The sequence below is a fragment of the Bos indicus genome, chromosome 24 (genome assembly GCF_029378745.1).
Source record: "Bos indicus isolate NIAB-ARS_2022 breed Sahiwal x Tharparkar chromosome 24, NIAB-ARS_B.indTharparkar_mat_pri_1.0, whole genome shotgun sequence".
Lineage (NCBI taxonomy): Eukaryota > Metazoa > Chordata > Mammalia > Artiodactyla > Bovidae > Bos > Bos indicus.
In genome coordinates this window covers 33,106,776-33,123,616 of record NC_091783.1, presented here as the reverse complement: position 1 = coordinate 33,123,616, position 16,841 = coordinate 33,106,776, and the positions used below count along the sequence as shown (strand labels likewise).

At 40.4% G+C, this 16,841-nt stretch overlaps 1 protein-coding gene across 7 annotated transcripts in view; it reads left to right on the top strand.

The window, feature by feature from the left end:
* LAMA3 (laminin subunit alpha 3) overlaps positions 1-16,841 on the top strand; it is a 249,672-nt gene that overhangs the window by 188,990 nt on the left and 43,841 nt on the right. For all 7 annotated transcript variants that reach the window (XM_070778824.1, XM_070778825.1, XM_070778826.1 and 4 more), the window contains 12 exons: positions 1,140-1,291; positions 5,033-5,143; positions 5,251-5,362; positions 5,569-5,736; positions 7,214-7,410; positions 8,834-8,950; positions 10,189-10,343; positions 10,588-10,729; positions 11,563-11,665; positions 14,025-14,141; positions 14,226-14,405; positions 15,198-15,340. In XM_070778824.1, the coding sequence (XP_070634925.1) occupies positions 1,140-1,291; positions 5,033-5,143; positions 5,251-5,362; positions 5,569-5,736; positions 7,214-7,410; positions 8,834-8,950; positions 10,189-10,343; positions 10,588-10,729; positions 11,563-11,665; positions 14,025-14,141; positions 14,226-14,405; positions 15,198-15,340 (1,697 nt within the window). The remainder of the gene's footprint in view (positions 1-1,139; positions 1,292-5,032; positions 5,144-5,250; positions 5,363-5,568; positions 5,737-7,213; positions 7,411-8,833; positions 8,951-10,188; positions 10,344-10,587; positions 10,730-11,562; positions 11,666-14,024; positions 14,142-14,225; positions 14,406-15,197; positions 15,341-16,841) is intronic.

Here is a 16,841-nt window from a genome sequence, read left to right as displayed (position 1 = left end):
GCCAACTAATATCTGTCTGATCTCATGCCAGTGACCTTGCTTCTTCAAGCCTGTTTCATCATTTGTACAATGGTGAAACTGAGGTTAGTAATAACTATACTAACCTCATATAGTTGTTGGGAAAATGCTTATGAATCCCTTATCATGATTCCTGGTAAATAGCAAGCACTCAGTAAATAAAAGCTATTTATTATTCCTTTTCCCATATACGAAATAAGCAACAGGTTGCATAGGTTCACCATTTATTTGCCCAGTTGTATTGCTATATAGTTGACATGCTACATTGTATTAAAGTCTACAACATAATGACTTGATATATGTATAGGTTGTGAAATGATCGCCACAGTTAGTTAACATCCATCAACTCATACAGTTACAGATTTTCTTCTGTACATTAAGAATTTTTAAGATCTCCTTTTTTAGTGACTTTCAAATATATAATAGAGTGTCCTTAACTATAGTCATCATGCTGTGCATTTTACATGCTAAGTTACTTGTTTTTTATTTTTTAAAATGTTTTTCTTGGAGTATAGTTGCTTTACAATCTTATGTTAGTTTCTGCTGTACAATGAAGTGAATCAGTCATATATGTACATGTATCCCCTGTCCCTTGGGTCTCCCTCCTGCCCTCACCCTATCCACCCCTCTAGGTCATCACAGAGCACTGAGCCAAGCTCGCTTCACTATCCAGCAGGTTCCCCGTAGCTGGCTTGCATGTGGTGGTGTATATATGTCAGTGCCTCTCCCCCAGTTCGTCCCACTCTTCCCTCCCCGTCTTTGTCCATTCTCTACATCTGCATCTCTGTACCTGCCCTCCAAATAGGTTCATCTGTACCATTTTTCTAGATTCCACATATATGCGTGAATATACAATATTTGTTTCCCTTTATAACTGGACGTTTGTACCTTTTGACCATCCTCATTCATTCTCCCCACTGCACCATTTCTTTGTCAAATGCTCCCGTCTAGAGATCTCCCTTTTTCAGAATTGCATCCTTCTCTGAGAAGTCCCGGATGGGGATTTCTGCCCGTGATGGGCTGTGTGTGTATTAACCGGGCTGCTGTGTGGCCCTGGGGCTTGGTCTGCATTCCTGTGGCTCCAGCCAGCAGCACGTGTGCCTCTGATTGTGGCCCCACAGATTGTGACAGCTGTGTGATGACGCTCTTGAACGACCTGGCCACCATGGACGACGAGCTGCGCCTGGTCAAGTCTCAGCTGCAGGGCCTGAGTGTCAGCGCAGGCACCCTGGAGCAGATAAGGCGCTTGGAGACCCAGACCAAGGACTTGAGGGTACGTACCCCTGGGCCCACACAATGCCTGGCCCAGAGCAGTTACTCGGTGGATTCCAGATGCTGCGTGAATGAATACTCCTCATGCAGGGAGGGGTGGGGAGCTTGACTCCACTTAAGGTTCAGGGCAGCTGTCCTTCCTCTGCTCTAAATGAAGATTAGATTTCTCCTGGTGAAAAGTACAGTGAACACAGAACACTGACACTTCTAAGTGAACATTCCTTACGTACTGAATGTTTCTGGTCTCATTTTTCTCAGAGTCTTTATCTCAGTATCTTGTGTTCAGAAGATTCAAACGCAAATTTGGTAAAATTGTCATTAATTCTTTTTTAAACGTTTGGTGGAATTTTCCAGTGAAGCCATGTGGGCCTGGAGTTTTCTTTGTTAATTTTTTTTCTCTTAATTTAACTACAAGATCAATTAAAAATAGGTACTGGACAATTAGGATTATTTATTTCTTTTTGAGTGATATTTGGTAATATATGCTTTTCAAGTAATTTTTTCATTTCACCTAAATTATTAATACCAAATATATTGACATATAATTGTTTATAATTTTTCCTTATTATCCTTCTAATATCTGCAAAATCTGTAGTGATGCTTTCTCATTCATTCCGGTTATTGGTCATTTGTGTCTTATCTATTTTTTTAATTATTCTGGCTAGAGGTTTATCAGTGTTATTGATCTTTTTATTTTATTGATTTCTGTTGTTTTTCAGTTTTCAATGTCATTGATTTCTGTTCTTATCCATATCTTTTCTTCCTTCTGCTTGGTTTGGGTTTAGTTTGCTATTCATTTTCTAGTTTCTTAAGATAAAAGCTTGTTTCCTGATCCAAAACATTTCTTAATATAAGCATTTAGTGCTATAAGTTTTCCCCTAAGAAGTACCTTAGCTGTATCCCACACATTTTTAAGTGCCAATTTCCATTTTCATTCAATTCAAAAGATTTTCTGATTCCCCTTGTGACATATCTTTGATCGCTAAGTTATTTAGAGCTATATTGTTTAATTTCCAAACTGCAGATTTTCCAGTTAACTCTCTATTATTGATTTCTAGTTTAACTCTGTTGGGATCAGAGAAAATGCTTTATGATTCCAGCTCTCTTTAAGTATGTTGATACATCTTTCATAGCTCAGAACATGGTCATCTTGGAGAATGTTCTATGTACACTTGGAAAGAAGGTAGCTAAGAGGGTATCCTGAGAAGTATTGGGGCTGAAAGTGCCCCATGGGCTGGAGTCAGGCTTCCTGGCTGGGGGGAATGGGGGCTTTTCTGCCTGCAAATGAAGACTGAAGAAACAAACTTGGAACTGCCCAGTTCCCATTGTTAGGCAATAATTGTATGAGAACTAGGAAAGCTACAACCTTATAGCTAGGACGTGGACAAGATTCACAGACCAGGATCTGTGTTGCAATGTGACATTGTCAGCATCACCATAGTGTGCAAGTCCTAAGCTGCCGATATAAGACCTGGTCCTGGACTTGGGGGGCCAGGACCCAGGGGGAGCAGGAGTGATGATGACCCTGAGATCACCAGACAGGACACAAGGAGTGCAGGACACAAGAGACCCTCTCAGAATGAGCCTGAAAACACTGTGAAAGATAATGAGAAAGACGTGCAGCAGAAGCAGCAGTCATATGATGAGTCCCTGTAGCAAAAACAGAAATCACAGGACAGTCTGAAAACTACTTTACAGGGTGACATCCAATGAAAGAAACAAGAAATTAGAAAAACTTTTAAAACACAAGAAACCAAACAAGAAGAGGTAAATGTGAGAAGATCTAATTAAAAAATCACAGAAATTTAAAAAAATCTACTCAAAAGTAAAAAAATTTAGTAGGTGAAATGAACCCTAAGTTAGAAAGGAAAGTTAAATTAAGGGCTTTTGGAATGAAGGCTGCTTCGAAACCATTAGTGGCTACGGTTGAGTACATACAGCAAAAATAAATAGTGCTGGAAAAAATGGCTCTTTTCCATCCCATGAGGGTAATTTTAGTGCACAGTTAGAAGGCTTAATATGGAGAGGAGAGGGGGAAAGCGTTTGTGTGTTCAGAGGGAAAAAATAAAAAGGCACTTTAGTGACTGATGTCATCAATACAGTCTTGCACTTTTTCAAGGAAGGGAAGGGACGAACATTGTGGTATCCATCCTGTGCCCAGGGCCCTTAAATCTTACAACACCCTGGGAGGGAAATATTGCTATTTTTTATAGGTATGTAAAAGCCAAGTAACTTGCCTACAATCACACAGCTAGTATGTGGTGGTTCTAGAAGAATTCACACCAAGATGAAATTCTAAAGAGTATGTTCACCCACTATACCTCTTATCCAGCTGTTCTGACCTGCAATCATGTGCTTCGTTTTTCTGCAGCACAAATAGAACCATCTTCTTGCAATATCACACAAACACTGTGAAAACTGAGCAGGAATATGTATGACAAAGCAACCAACTTTTTTGAATGGTTCCGCATATATGTGACATTTTATAATACATTAGTCCACTTACCACCAAAAAGAACCCAGCAGCTTAATATAGCAACCCCTGATAGACAGATGAAGGAGATAAGGCCCAATGGGCTTGTCTATGAAGTGGTGGACCTAGGGTTTGGCCCTTAGCTGAAAAGCCTGTGTTCTTTTACCCAACGCTGGCTCTTATGTACAAGTAGAGATAGTACTATTGCTTTTTCTTGTAAAAACTTTCAAGATATGAACACACTTTTTTCCAAAAAATTGAGGGATTTCCCTGGCAGTCCAGTGGTTAAGACACGGTGCTTTCAGTGCAGGTTTGATTGCTGGTTGGGGAACTAAGATTCTGTATGCTAAGTGCAACCAAATAATACGAAAAAGTTAAAACTTAAGAAAAGCAACAACCCCAAACTGAAAGTAATTGCTACTCTAGATATTATATGCAGCAATAGTAGTATTGTTAGTCACTAAGTCATATCTGACTGTTTGTGACCCCGTGGACTGTAGCCCACCAGGCTCCTCTGTCCATGGTATTCTCCAGGCAAGAATTCTGGAGTGGGTAGCCAGCCATTCCCTTCTCCAGGGGATCTTCCTGACCCAGGGATCGAACCTGGGTCTCCTGTATTGTAGGCAGATTCTTTACTGTCTGAGCCACCAGGGAAACCCATATGCAGCAGTGTCCCCTCTAAAAGTAATGTTGCCATTCAGTACCCAAAAGAGGAAGGGGACCTGGATTTTGGTCTCACTGATAATCTGTACTTCCAAGGCATGGCCAAATCACCCAACTTTTTTAGGTTTCTGTTTTCTCGTTTTTTTTCCTATTAAATGAAGGTATTCAATTTAATGAGTTCTGAGTTTTTCTCTTGCTCTATAATTCTTTGAATCTATATATTATTTCAACAGAGTAGCCATAGATACTTGTTTTTAGCATAATCAAGTAAAATATAAGTTTAAAAATTGACTTTATTATAGAATTTAAAAATACATCAAGTAAGTAACATAACCCTCATTTCTATAAGGTTAGGTCATTAATTCAAATAAAGTATCTTGTCTCTTCTTGTCTTTAAATTTTACCACTTTATTTTAGAACCATATCACAACATCAGAACATAAATTCTTCATGAGGCCTATTTCAAAGAACCATATTTTTTCCTAAGGACCAGCACTGGTCTTACTCAATGAATCTTTTCATATCATCACCAGGTTTACCAAGTTGATAAGACTTACTCCAGATTTCTACTCTAGAGTGTGATTAACTTTGTGTTTTACTTTCCAGAACCAGCTGCTCAGCTACCGTCCCACCATTTCAAATCATAAATCAAAAATGGATGGTCTGGAAAAAGAACTGAGTAACTTGAATCGTGAATTTGAAACTTTGCAAGAAAAGGTAATATGTTAGGTCAATAGCATTAACTCATTTTTTGCTTCAAAATGTTGCTAAGTTTTTTCTCCCAACAACTTAATTTGTTGCTCATCAATTTACTCTTCGTATAGGTTCAAATAAATTCCAGAAAAGCACAAACATTATATAACAACATTGATCGGACAACCCAAAGTGCAAAAGAGCTGGACTCGAAGATTAAAAATGTCATCCGGAATGTGCACAGTAAGAAGAGTTACTCAGCCCAATTAAATATCTTTTATACTACTTTAGTCTTTGTTGTACAAAGAAAGAGTTCAGCATTATGAAAAAGAGCCCATAGTGATACTAAAAAACCAATACAAGCCCTCTATCAAAGTCCCTGCTTCTTTTCTTAGTGGTCTCCTGGAGTCCAGAATTCCCAGTTTAATAAATAGCTTGATGTTTTCCAGTTCTCGTGAAGCAGATATCTGGGACGGAGGGAGATGGAAACAGGTTGCCTTCAGGTGATTTTTCCAGAGAGCTGGCTGAAGCAGGGCGCATGATGAGGGAACTGAGGACCCGCAACTTTGGGAAGCACCTGAGGGATGCCGAAGCTGAAAGAAGAGAGGCTCAGCAAAGTAAGCACCCTTCCAGATGCTTGCATCCAGTCTGTTCTGACTGGTTTGACATACAGGGCGCAGAGTACACTGTGCCAGGTTGGGGGAGGGGTCACCATTTCAGCGGGTATCACTGGTAGAGCATCATGTGGTACAAACGGGTAGCCCTTCCAGGTTACTGAGAGGTTGTGGAATAGAACTCCTTTTTCTTAACAAACATTTATTACATTATAGTTGATTTACAGTGTTGTGTTAATTTCAGCAGTGATTCGGTTACACACACACATGTGAATTTTTTTCCATATTCTTTTCTGTTATGATTTATTACAGAGTATTGAATACTGGTATCTGTGCTGTTCAGTAGGACCTTGTTATTTATCCATCCTATATATAATAGGTTGCAGCTACTAATCCCAAACTCCCAATTCTTCCCTCCCCCACCCCCTACTACTTGGCAACTACAAGTCTGTTCTCCATGCCTAGGAGTCTGTTTGTGTGTGTAGATAAGTTCATTTGTGAACATATCACACATGTAGATTTAGAGTCCACATATAAGTGATATCATATAGTATTTGTCTTTCTCTTTCTGGCTTTCTTTGCTTACTTTGATAATCTCTGTGTCTATCCAAGTTGCTGCAAGTGGCATTATTTTATTCTTTTTAACAACTGAGTAATATTCCACTGAATATGATACATATGTGTATATATATATATATGTAAATATACACAGACACCACATCTTTATCCATAGAATAGAATATCTTACCATCATGCAAAAAAATAGTTTCTTCTCCTTAGATATTAGACACTGGTACCTCTATTTTGTTTTTAACTGCATTTTCATTCTTCTTTCAGCTCTATTGCTTTCTCATTATATCATTTTTAATAGTCCCCTCATCACCACTGGGGTTTTGAATCATACATTGATATTCGCATTACTACTACCAAAAAAATGGATGTACTAGAAATTAAGGGAATATATCTAAAGATTTGAACTAAGGAAAATGCCACATTAACTCAAAACTTTAAAAATAATAGGCCTATATTTTTCCAAAAACTGAGCTTTATTCTCTAGTGGAATGACATATCAGTGGTTAATCTGCAAATAGTGGCTTCTCTCTTTTAGCATTTGTATTGTTTAAATTTAATGTTAGCCTCGGAGACAGTATTAGTGATAGAAGGAGCATGTGCTTTATACTCTTCAAGTTCAGTTCCAGTTCCAAGGCTGAAACCTTGTCACCTAATTTCTCGGGCCGTCCGTTTTCTTATCTGAAACATGAGAATGATAATCACTGTCTTCATGTGGTTGTCATAAAAGTTAAATGAGACAATGTGTACAGCGCACAACAGAACATAAACACTAGCCTCCTTTCTCATTCCCTTGCACGTTCAAGGAAAACCATGCAGTGAGTAGAAAATTAGTTCTTCTGTAGTCTTTATAACTTAGTGTCAATGCACTCATTTCTCAAGTGGAAAACAAAAAGGTGATATATTTCAGTGCTGAATCGGATAAGGAGCTGGCTGGAAAACCACCAGGTGGAGAACAATGGACTGGCGAAGAATATACGAGATGCTTTAAATGATTACGAAGCCAAACTCAGTGGCTTCCGTGCCGCTCTACAGGAGGCCAGCACCCAAGCAAAGCAGGCCACCAGCCTCAACCGGGAAAATGAGAGGGCTTTGGAATCCATCAAGGTGAGGTCATGGTCAGAATCTGCACGGTTCAGTTAAGAACAAGCACAAGGGAGCAGGGAGCTTTAATGTTAATCAAGTGGCAGAGTCAGGAACCTGTCTGTGTGGGAAACCCTAATCAAAGAGGAATGAGGCATTAAATGCAAAATCAGAGTACCTCTTATTCTTCAACGGCCAGAAGTGTTTCTGAACTTAAACCACAGGGAAAGCAGACCCCATCTCTTCACCCCAACTCCTGACTGATAGAGGACTGGAGGAATGATGCTACCAAATAGTTGAGAAATTACTATTATTATAATTAATTCAAAGTATACAATATAGGTTTTAAATAACTGACATTTTGTGTTGTGTTGTGTGTGTGTGTTAATTACTTAGTCATGTCTGACTCTTTGCAACCCCCATGAACTGTAACCTGCCAGGCTTCTCTGTCCATGGGGATTCTTCAGGCAAGAATACTGGAGTGGGTTGCCATGCTCTCCTCCAGGGGATCTTCCCAAACCAGGGATCAAACCCAGGTCTCCCACATTGCAGGTGGATCCTTTTTATTGAGCCACCAGGGAAGCCCAAGAATACTGGAGTGGGTAGCCTGTCCCTTCTCCAGGGGAACTTCCTGACCCAGGAATCAAACCAGGGTCTCCTGCATTGCAGGCGGATTCTTTACCAGCTGAACTACCTGGGAAGCCCAACATAGGACTGACCCAGCCCCCCCCCACCCCAAGAAAGAGGAATTTGGTAAAAGAAAATGAATAATATCTTTGCAGATGGTAATATGGTTAACTCCCAAAGCCGCTGCAAGTAACACCTCTGTTGGATTATGCCAAGGGGAGGGAGCAGGACCCAATTTTATGGATCTCTGAATTCTGGCAGCCTCTACTCTGGTTTCCTAAGGTCTTATGTGCTTTCTTAGTAAATTTTTTTTTTGGCTGCACCATGTGGCGTATGGAATCTTAGTTCCCCAACCAGGGATTTGAACCTGTGTTCCCTGCATTGGAAGTGCAGAGTCTTAACCACTGGACCGCCAGGGAAGTCCTCCTGTGTGCTTTCTTATTGAAACGCCCCTACATCTTCATCAGGACCAGCATGCAGAGTGTACTGATGGTGCTGATTTGCTTAGTTCAACTCCCTCGACCTGATACACTAACCAGAGCTTAACTGTGCATCCACCTCAGTGGCCTGGTTGGCCCTAGTGTAGAAACCTCCTCCAATGCAACAGGGGTTGTTTCGTTGGCATGTAGCTTGCGGAAACTATGACAACACCTCCACACGACAAATTGAACTGATGTCTCATGACTTAGGAGTTTCCTAGATGATCTTTAAGTTCAAGAAGACATTTTGACTCTGAAATTACCTCTATGCTGTTGTCCAATAAATATGCCTGTGCCTTCTGACAATATATCATGCAGCTCACAGATCTTTTTCTCTGCAGAGACAAGTTAAGGAAATGAATTCCCTCCAGAGTGACTTCACCAAGCGTTTAGCCACGGCAGATTCTTCCTTGATGCAAACTAATATTGTCCTGCAATTGATGAAGAAAAGCCATGAGGTAGAGACAAAACTTGTTTTCTAGAAACTCGAAAAGCACTTAAATTACATTTCGAGGAACTTATGAGATCGGCTAAACATTTTTTCCCTCAAATATACGTCTTTAGATGGAAGAAATTATACCAAAATGTTAACAGCGGTTGTCCCTTAGGGGAGGGGTGAATGATGCGTCTTCTTTTTTTTTCTCCCAAACTTTAAACTTTTTGTTTTGCATTGGGGTATAGCTGATTAAGAATGCTGTGGTAGTTTCAGGTGAACAGTGAAGGGACTCGGCCATACATACACACGTGTCCATTCTCCCCCCACCCACCTCCCAGCCAGGCTGGCAGGTAACATCAGTTATCCATTTTAAATATAGCAGTGTGTACATGACCTTCCCAAAGTCCCTAAGTATCCTTTGCCCCCAGCAACCATAGGTTTGTATTATATCTATTTGCCTATCTATCTACCTAACTTGCCTAAAATAAGTGAATGTTACTTTTGTAATAAAAACAAATTGTGCTAGTATTTTTTAAATATCATTTTCACCAATGAGATGAATAAGGTCTGAGGAGCTAATATAAAACAAAAAAGTGACTCCAGTTGATGACACTGTATTGTATAACTGAAATTTGCTACAAAAGTATAATTTAAATCTTCTCATCTTCACCCCCCAGAGAAGGTAAGGGGATAAAATATGAGGTGATTGATGTGTTAACTCAGTGGGGGGGAATCCTTTCACAGTGTGTACATATATCCAATCATCACTTCGTACACTTCAAATATCTTACAGTTTTATGTCACTTATACCTTCTTGAAGCTGAAAAGCAATTAAACATAAAATAAATCAGGCATACATTAATTAACAGAAGACATTTAGGACTGGTAAAAGATTGGCAATATTTCTCAGAAGCCCACTGGGCATTTTGAAAATATCTTTTATGTTTGCTGTTTCTAAAGCAGAAAAAGTGTTTAGGTTTAGTACAGTGATACAGTAAGGATAATAATGTGCTTTCATAAAATTTATCAAAGTGGGTACCCACCGTATGGAAAATGCTCAAAATGGTGGTGAAACTTGGGAGAATATTCACAGTGCCACTGTGTGAAGTAACCAGGGAGTAATTGGTGTAGTGAATGGGCTCAGGAAACAGTGTCTCATTGTTGCTTCCTGGAAACCTCATTTATGACAGAGTTCAGGAAAACGGCATATCCATGCTTTGCTTAAATTGACACTATCTCTTGTTTACTTGGAAAATACAGGAATATGAAAAATTAGTTGTCACTTTAAATGAAGCAAGACACGAACTAAGTGACAAAGTGAGAGAACTTTCCAGATTGGCCAGCAGAGCATCTCTGGTGGAGGAGGCAGAGAGGCACTCGCAGTCCCTACAGGAGCTGGCCAAGCAGCTAGAGGAGTGAGTGGGCCGCCTGGGGGTCTGACCGCAGGGGCTGCTGGAGCCTGGTAGGAAGTATGGACCAGGGTAGGGGGGCGGCACCAGGGCCCAGGTCCGAACCCAGCTGATTCCCAGCTGCATCTTTGGAGCAGAGGCTTGGAGCCCACAGCCCCGAATCTCCATCGGCCAAATGAATGGGGAGGTAAGGGGGCTTGGCTGCAGGCAGAGGCCACTGCTGGAGCCCTCCTCCTGTACCATCTTCCAGGATCAAGAGGAACGCCAGTGGGGATGAGCTGGTGCGCTGTGCTGTGGACGCTGCCACTGCCTACGAGAACATCCTCAACGCCATCAAAGCGGCCGAGGATGCAGCCGACAAGGCCACCACTGCATCTGAGGCTGCTCTCCAGGTGGGTATCTGCCGTGACACCTTCTCTCAACACACTCTGGAGATGACTCACTTTTCTGTTTTCTTTCTGTGTGCACAGGGAATAGAAAAAAACAAAGCTTATTTTAGATGAGAATTTGTTATCTAGAATAGACTTGAACTTGCTCTAATATGTCATTTCTGTATTTACTTGACTTTTGGATAAACATAGCCCAGTATTCAAAATCATTTGTAAAACCAGATAATAATCACCCTAATTATTTATTTTGAACCATGAAAGTATTATACCCTGATTCTTACCAGTTATGTTTTTAAGCTGCGTGATCAGGTATCATCATTTGCCAAAGAGGAGATTTTTGTACACCATTTGAGAACAATTTATTTCCTGTCATTTGTCATTCACCTGGGCATGTCTGTGGATCCTATGGGATCTGAAGCGCATTATATAATAGGCCTATATCTAAAAATAAAGAACAAATTATTAACTGTGAGTGAATTAGTGAACAGACTTCTTGGAAGGTTGAAGATTTTTAATCTTCCAAAGATTAAAAGCCTAAAAGTAATTCAGCTCTGTCCTCTAGTATTGCAGAGGGCATTGTACAAGTGACAGAGAGAAGATAAGAAGGTGTCACATAATTTATCATTATGTCAACAGTGATGGGTCCACCTCCCCAAGCCACAAATGTCTACCTAGAGCCCTAACTGTAGCTTTTAAGGAACAGTATTTTTAAACCTCTGCCTTACCTTCTAACCTCAATTTTTAAAGATTAAAGTTAAGGGCTAGGATGAAAACTCTTACTCCGTATTTCCTAATGTATGTATCACATTTAAGACTGATAAATGCTTTGCTTTCAGACAGTAATAAAGGAAGATCTTCCAAGAAAAGCGAAAACTCTAAGTTCCAACAGCGATAAACTGTTAAACGAAGCCAAGATAACACAGCAGAAGCTACAGCAAGGTATGGAAGGGGTGGCTTTTGGGGGCTGGGATAGTCAAGAGCTTGGAAACAATCTATGAGACCAGGAGCAAATGCACTTCTTGAATCTCAGTGTCCTTGTAGGTGGCACTTTGTAAATACATTGATTTGATGTTTCTACCCTTCCCAGGTGGCACTAGTGGTAAAGAATCTGCCTGCCCATGCAGGAGATGCAAGAGATATAGGTTCGATCCATGGGTTGGGAAGATCCCCTAGAGAAGGAAATGGCAACCCACTCCTGTGTTCTTGCCTGGAAAATCCCATGGCCAGAGGAGCCTGGTAGGCTACAATCCATGGGGTCACAAAGAGTCAGACACAACTTTGCAACTGACTACCACCAGCCAATATTCTAACATAAACCAAATTAGTTAGAATCTCATGAATCTAAATAAATCTTGAGACTGATAGGCTTGTTTGGGTCTGGCCTTGGATTTGGGAGAGAGGATTCTTCATTTAGTCCCATATGCCCATAGCACTGGGGACCCACGTAGCTTTGAGGTGTGTACAGTGCTGCTGTCTTATTTAAGGCCCAGATAAGTAGCGTCAAGTCATTAGAGCAACTGCTTCAAAATTTCTTAAGTCCTAAAATCTTAGTAAGTAAAAGCACCAAAAATCACTACCACTGTGATATATGAGGATTTTTAAATTTTTTGCCTTTGAATTTTTCCCCTTATTTAATTTGATTTAAAAACAAACAAACAACAACAAAAAAAAACATCTCAATCTCACCAAATTCCTGTGTTCAGAAAATGCTGTCCCTTGATTTTTCTCTGGTCTCCTGTGGTCATTCATAGGTGAGCAGATATCTCAGTTCATAGCCCTCATTCACCTTCTTAATCCTTTCAAAGTGATTAGATACCCTCTACCAGTAAATAAATACATTTATTTATCATTTGGATTTTTTAAAATGAAAAATAAATATGAAAATATGAAAAAGAAAATACACAAAAATATGTAGTCTGCCTAGCACATTTCAAAAATTAAAATTTCCTGGTATGACCCCTGTTCTCTTTATAAAATTTGAGCTAAAAGGTGAAGATGTGTGTTTTTAGAAGGATTAGGATGTTAACTACATTGTTATTTAAACCAGTCCTGGAATCACAGTTTAAGCCATGTGTCATCAACTCGACACTAAAGCATTCACTGGTGGTTTTCCATGACCCCCAAGGGGCAATATTATCAGCTAGAAATGCCTATGAGCTTCGTTCCTTTCACTGAATTTGTCCTTGAATGCGTCAGTTTGGAAATGAATGGGAATGGTGCCTGCTTTGTGTGTTTGCTTCAGTGGGGCTCTCTCAACAACATTCCTTTACTCTTTTTTAAAAAGGCATTTGATTTATTTACTTATGGCTGAGCTGGGTCTTTGTGGTTGCTCAGGCTTTCTCTAGTAGTGGAGAGCAGGGGACTACTCTGTAGCTGCCGTGTGCAGGCTTATTGCAGTGGCTTCTCTTCTTGGCGAGCATGGGCTCCAGGGCACTCGGGCTTCAGGAGCTGTGGCACATGCACTCAGCTGTGCTCCCAAGCTCTGGAGCACAGGCTCAAGGGTTGTTCCTCGGCATGTGGGATCCTCCTGGATCAGGAATCAAACCCCTGTTTCTTGCATTGGGAGGTGGACTCTTTACCACTGAGCCACCAGGAAAGCCCAATATTTCTTTACTCTTGACCAAAGGGGCATCCCTTATGCATTATTCATTCATTAATTTATTCATACATTCATTCGCTTGTTCCATAAATATGTACTAATATTTTACCCCAAAGAGTATTTTACCCCAAAGAGTGCCTGGACACAGCAGTGAATAAGATAGCACATCCCTTTCCTTGGGTGTCCCTCGTATCTCGGTTGGTAAAGAATCTGCCTACAATGCTGGAGACGGGTTTCGATTCCTGAGTCTGGAAGATACCCTGGAGAAGGAAACAGAAACCCACTCTAGTATTCTTGCCTGGAGAATCCCATGGGCAGAGGAGCCTGGTGTGCTACGGTCCATGAGGTTGCAAGAGTCTGACATGACTTAGGGACTAGACCACCACCACCATCCCTTTCCTTTACTAAGCAGAGACTTTTGCCCTGAGCAGAGCGGAAGTTAAGTCTTTCCTTGAGTTGGTAGGCCTTTCCCTTTCTTCATGTGCATTTCCGAGGAGCCTGGTACCACAGGTTCTGTATGCTCCTGGCCTCTATAATGGAGGACCTGGGGGTCTAGGAGCAAGCAGTGGGCATCTTGGGGATGACCCCTAAGATGCAGGTCTGCTCAATGCTGTGCAGACCCTGGCTACTTCAGGGGCCACCAGTACCCATGGAGGATCAAGATCTTTAGGGTAATTGCCTCTTCCTACTTTATTTCAGAAATCAGCCCAGCTCTCAACAACCTGCAGCAAACACTGAAAACTATGACAGTTCAGAAAGGCCTGATAGACACCAATCTCACCAGCATCCGAGGTGATCTTCGTGGAATACAGAGAGGTCAGCTGCTCCCTAACCCACTGGACTTGGCTTCTTTGTCAAACATTTTAGAGACTTACACCTCCCTGTTTGTATGTGCCTTAGATGACATCGATGGCATAATCAGTAGTGCAAAGAGCCTGGTCAGAAACGCCAATGACATCACAAATGACGTTCTAGATGGGCTCAACCCCATTCAGACAGATGTGGAAAGAATTAAGGATACCTATGGGAGCACCCAGAGCGAAGACTTCAACAAGGCTCTCAGTGATGCGGATAACTCAGGTAGCAGGTGTTCTCTGGCCAGGATGTATTATCTATTTTCTCCATCATTATGTGCTTTGGTCCGTTGTAATTTTTCCCCAGTAAAATCTGATCTTAGAAATTAAAATATTAAGAAGAAACTTCACATGATCCATTCAAAGAATATGGCTATTCTCTTAGTTAAAAGGACCAAGTAGGACTTTGGAGGAGCCAAGGTGATTGGCAGTGGAAAGAATCAGAACATGTAAAATTCCTTAAAATTTTTTATTGACTTAAATAATTTTGCCTATGTCACACATGATTAGAAAAAAAACCTGTATACTTTGAAAAAAATTCATGAAATATTGCTGTTGATTTTGCCTTTTATAGAGTGGAGATGTAGTCCCTGAATCATGACCACTTGGATTATGATTGATATTAAAGATCAAAAAGGAAAGATTTATTTTTTAATTTATTAATTTTTAATTTAAGGAGAATTACAATGTTATGTTGGTTTCTGCCATATATCAACATGGATCAGCCATAGGTATATATATATATCCCCTCCTCCTTGGAAAATTTATTTTTTATAGTGTCAAGAAAGATGATTTGATATCCAGAAAAAAATCTATGATGTATTTACATATTATACATAGAAATATGTGTAACATATATTTCTATAATAGAAAAAAAGTATTACCTGATTCTGAGTCATCCTATCCAATGTGTGGGACCCAAATATACCACTTGACAAATACAATCCACGAGAACATCTCTATTTAACCTTTTCTCAACTCACAATGATAAATTTCTGTTTCGTAATCTCACCAACAGTGAAGAAATTAACTAACAAACTGCCTGATCTTTTGAGTAAAATTGAAAGTATCAACCAACAGCTGTTGCCACTGGGCAACATCTCTGACAACGTGGACCGCATACGGGAACTAATTCAGCAGGCCAGAGATGCCGCAAATAAGGTGGGTGTGTCCCCTCATTGCCAGGCACCAAGGCTCATTCTTTGATAAGTTACTCTATTAGAATTAATGAAACTAACTCTGTTAGTTTCACTAATTAAGAAGTGAAAAATATCCAGGTACCCAAGAATCAGTTGTCTTTCTTGCCCAAATTCTTTGGGTGCTCCCCATGTGAAAGTTCATTTTCTCCCATCATCTTTCAGAAGTTCACATCATCTTCATCCCTTAAATGACCTGGTATGCCGGGAACAGTGGTTTCCTTTCTGCTGGCTTATGCAGGCAGGAAGCAGGGTTCTCCTCCAGGCTCTAGGCAGTAAAGTGTTATTGCAAGTTCAAGTAAGGGTTCTATGATCAGAACGTGTAGATATGATACTGCACAAACCCTATATTCTCACAGTAACTCGGGAATTGTGGAATCCACTTTTAGTGAGGATGGAGGAGTGGTTCCTACCACTCCACATGGGCAGTGTTCTGAATATGAGATTACAGCAGTTTTCCTTCATTGGGAAGTTCCATCAACCTTTCTTCTAATTTTAATCTGACATTATTTACTTGAATTTCTTCTCTTACTATTTGTTTTATCCTAAAATAATGTAAATGAAATATTTTGTATTTTGTAGTCAACTCCCTGTGAGATATTTGGAGATTAGAGGGATGGAAACCAAGTCAGAATATCATTGTCTTTGAGGCACCATGGTTGATTTCTAGGCTTATATTCCTTACTTTGAGCATCAAAATCTGCCTTTTCTTTTACGAAAGAGAACTTCCAACACAAAACCTTTAGCAGAGAAGCAAAGAGCCTAAGGCACAGTTTGGCAGAAACCACCCTCTTCGTACCCATACACGTCTTATAAAAAGCAAATGGAAAAGAGTATGCTTCTAGCTTTTGCCCCTCTACGTTCTTCCACTAATTTAATGAACAAAATATGAAGTGTATAAATAGCGCAGAGGTTTAGCGCTGATAACCAAGGCAGACTGCCTTGCTTCTTTGGTTTTTAATGTTTATTTGTTTATCTGACTGCATCAGGTCTTACTTGCTGCTCGTAGGATCTTCACTGCAGCCTGGGTTTCTCTCTGTAGCGTGTAAGCTTAGTTGCTCTGAGGCATGTGGGCTCTTAGTTCTCCAACCAGAGACTGAAGCTGTGTCCCCTGCATTGGAAGGTGGATTCTTAACTACTGAACCACCATGGAAGTCCCCGCACTGCCTTGTTTTGATCCCTGCTCTGTCACTTACAAAGCTAAGACTAGTTTCAGTTCATAGATAGATAATGTTTCACAAAAGTATTAAAGCACACATGAGAAGCTGTGTGGGAATCCAGATCCAGGGTAGAAGTGACCTCTGAGAAGGGAGAGGCGACGAGGACTAGGGTGGGCTATACAAGGGGCTTCAGTTTTAACAGTAATGTTTAATTTCTTAAGATGGTCATGTGTATGCAGGTATAGTCTCTATTTTTGTGTGTTCATGAAATGTTTTCTTAACTAAAAAAATTTTTTTAATTGAGCA